Source organism: Mandrillus leucophaeus, unplaced genomic scaffold, assembly GCF_000951045.1.
Source record: "Mandrillus leucophaeus isolate KB7577 unplaced genomic scaffold, Mleu.le_1.0 Scaffold66, whole genome shotgun sequence".
NCBI lineage: Eukaryota > Metazoa > Chordata > Mammalia > Primates > Cercopithecidae > Mandrillus > Mandrillus leucophaeus.
Window position 1 is genome coordinate 4,645,148 of NW_012107141.1, and position 2,824 is coordinate 4,647,971.

The window sequence follows — 2,824 nt, forward strand, 5'->3', positions numbered from 1 at the left end:
TCGCCATGTTGGCCAGGCTAGTCTTGAATTCCTGACCTCAGGTGATCCACCCGCCTCGGCCTCTCAAAGTGCTGGGATTACAGGCATGAGCCACCGTGCCCGGCCGCTAATTTTTGTATTTTTAGTAGAGACGGGGTTTCACCATGTTGGCCAGGCTGGTCTTGAACTCCTGACCTTTACTATGACTTCGTAGGCACAATCATAAATGTTTGCAACCACTGAGCTTTCAAATTAGTGGTACTCAACCTGGAGTTCACTGCACAGTAGGTAACCGCTGTCTTGGTTTCGGTTTAATGCATTTGCAAATGAATCAAGATATTCCGGCATAGCCCCAACCTTACCAAAACACACAGATTAAATGTCAGTTTATGACAAGTATCTGAATACTCAGTCATGCTAGATGATGGAACTGTGTAGAAGGTGATGAGGAAGAAAGTCTGTCACAACTCCTGGGAAGTCTCCCTCCTCTCCACCTTCTATATTAGCTAAAATGAGTGAGCATTAACTCCTGACGAATACGGTCAGCCTCTAAGTCCAGGGACTCCATGTGCTCATACTCTTCTTCAGGGGGCTGTTCCATGGGTCCTGTCATTGGAGAGGACCAAACATCCATCCCATGCTCCAGGGAGATGTTGTGGAGAACACAACAGGCCAAGATGATGTGGCTGGATTTCTCTGGTGAGTACTGCAGTGCCCCCTTGGATCCATCCAGGCAGCGGAATCGGGAGCAGAGGGTTCGGAAAGTCTTCTCAATCACACTGTGAGTTGCAGAATGGGCCATATTATAGCGATATTCTGCTGGAGTTTCAGGAATGTGAAGTGGGGTCATGAGCCAGGTTCGAAGAAAGAAGGAACTGTCACCTGTGGGGAAGGCCCAAAGAAATCATAAGTGACTATAAGTGGAATACAAACAGGAAGCAAAATTCAGAAAACATATACTGACAATGGACAAGAAAATACAACAGCCTCTGGTGCCAAAGCACACTAGAAAAACCAAGCAGAAAAAAGAAATCATGCCAATGCCAGGAGCAGAAAGACACGAGTTCTGGCTGAGAATATTGTTGGTAAAAATTGACAGAGAAAAACGCTGGCACCTAAAGGAAGCCAAATATGAAAGAATGTAGAAAGGAGGTGAAGGCACTGGAGGAAATAAAATTCCTGCATTTGGCCGGGCATGGTGACTCACGCCTGTAATCCCAGCACTTTGGGAGGCCAAGGCGGGTAGATCACCACCTGAGGTCAGGAGTTCAAGACCAGCCTGACCAATATGGGAGGTGGAGGTTGCAGTGAGCCACAATCACGCCACTGTACTCCAACCCGGGCAACAAGCGCGAAACTCCATCTCAAATAAAATAAAATTCCTGCATTTTCCTAATATTGTTATTTAATAAAAGGCTTAATAAAACCAAATAAAATCAAATAGCATGCCAATCTTTAAAATCTCTAAAGAGCAAGAATGAAATTCGGCCGAGAGATCCCAAAACACTTGTGAGGGAAAGTCTTAACTTTACCCTCAAAATTTCAAGTCTAAAAGCACTACCAAGGGATTTCAGGTGATTTCATGGACTATAGTAATTTATTCTCCCAGTGCTGGGAAGAATAAGATAAAAGTCCGAGCACTTATGGCAGAGATCAGAACTCAGGTGTTCTGCCTTCCTATATATCACAATTACTAGAACCATGCCTTTGTAAGAGGAAGAATTTCACACGAACAAAGAGAGCATACATTTAATCATGCAAATAGTAACAGTGATAAGGAAATGAATTCAGAAGTCAATTAAAAAAATACACACAAGGCATTCTCCTTAAGTGACTTCTTTATCAAATGATCCCAGGAAGTGCTAACAAAACAACAACAAAAAACTGGGGTGCAATGTCCTGATACAACAACACAATGTTAGTATAATGTTTTTTTGTCCTGACTCACTGTCACTACATCTGGCAGATGAGATGTCCCAAATAGAGGCAAAACCTCTTAGAAATTTGAGAGACAAATAGCCCCTGGAGTACCAGTTTGCATACCACTGTGTTCCGGCCCCATCATCAATTTCAGTAAATCGTTCTGGACTGTTCAGACAGCGGTAGGCACTGTTCCCAACATACAGGGCTCATTTCTTTTAGGCGCTTACATTTATTTTTTTGAAGACAGAGTTTTGCTCTGCCACCCAGGCAGGAATGCAGTGGAGTGATAACAGTTCACTGCAGCTTCAACCTTCCAGCCTCCTACCTCAGCCTTCCGAATATCTGGGACCACGGGCATGTGCCACCACGCCTGGCAAATTTTTTTAATGTTTTCTAAAGAGGAGGTCTCACGATGTTACCCAGGCTGGTCTTTAAGTCCTGTGCCCAAGCAATCCACCCACCTTGACCTCGCAAAGCCCTGGGATTACAGCCCCTAGCAGGAGCTTACATTTCTAAGAAATGGATTAACTGTAAATATCTAAGAAGTCTCACAGAATTTTCAAATTTACTGTTTAGCTCACTTTTCCCCTCCCAGGTATAACTTTTTATTTTTATTTTTTTTTAGACCGAGTCTGCTCTGTTGCCCAGGCTGGAGTGCAGTGGTGCAATCTCAGTTCACTACCACCTCTGCCTCCCAGGTTTAAGCGATTCTCCTGCCTCAGCCTCCTGAGTAGCTGGGACTACAGGCACGTGCCACCACGTCCGGCTAATTTTTTGTGTTTTTAGTAGAGACAGGGTTTCACCATTTTGGTCAGGCTGGTCTCAATCTCCTGACCTCGTGATCTGCCCGCCTCGGCCTCCCAAAGTGCTAGGATTCCAGACGTGAGCCACCGCGCCTAGCCTTTTTTTTTTTTTTTTTTTT

At 44.6% G+C, this 2,824-nt stretch overlaps 1 protein-coding gene across 2 annotated transcripts in view; it reads right to left on the reverse strand.

The window, feature by feature from the left end:
* Positions 1-271: 271 nt before the first annotated feature.
* Positions 272-2,824, reverse strand: part of HARBI1 (harbinger transposase derived 1) — a 14,193-nt gene continuing 11,640 nt past the window's right edge. For both annotated transcript variants that reach the window (XM_012001390.1, XM_012001389.1), the window contains exon 3: positions 272-861. In XM_012001390.1, coding sequence (XP_011856780.1) covers positions 482-861 — 380 coding nt within the window. In that variant the 3' untranslated portion in view covers positions 272-481. The remainder of the gene's footprint in view (positions 862-2,824) is intronic.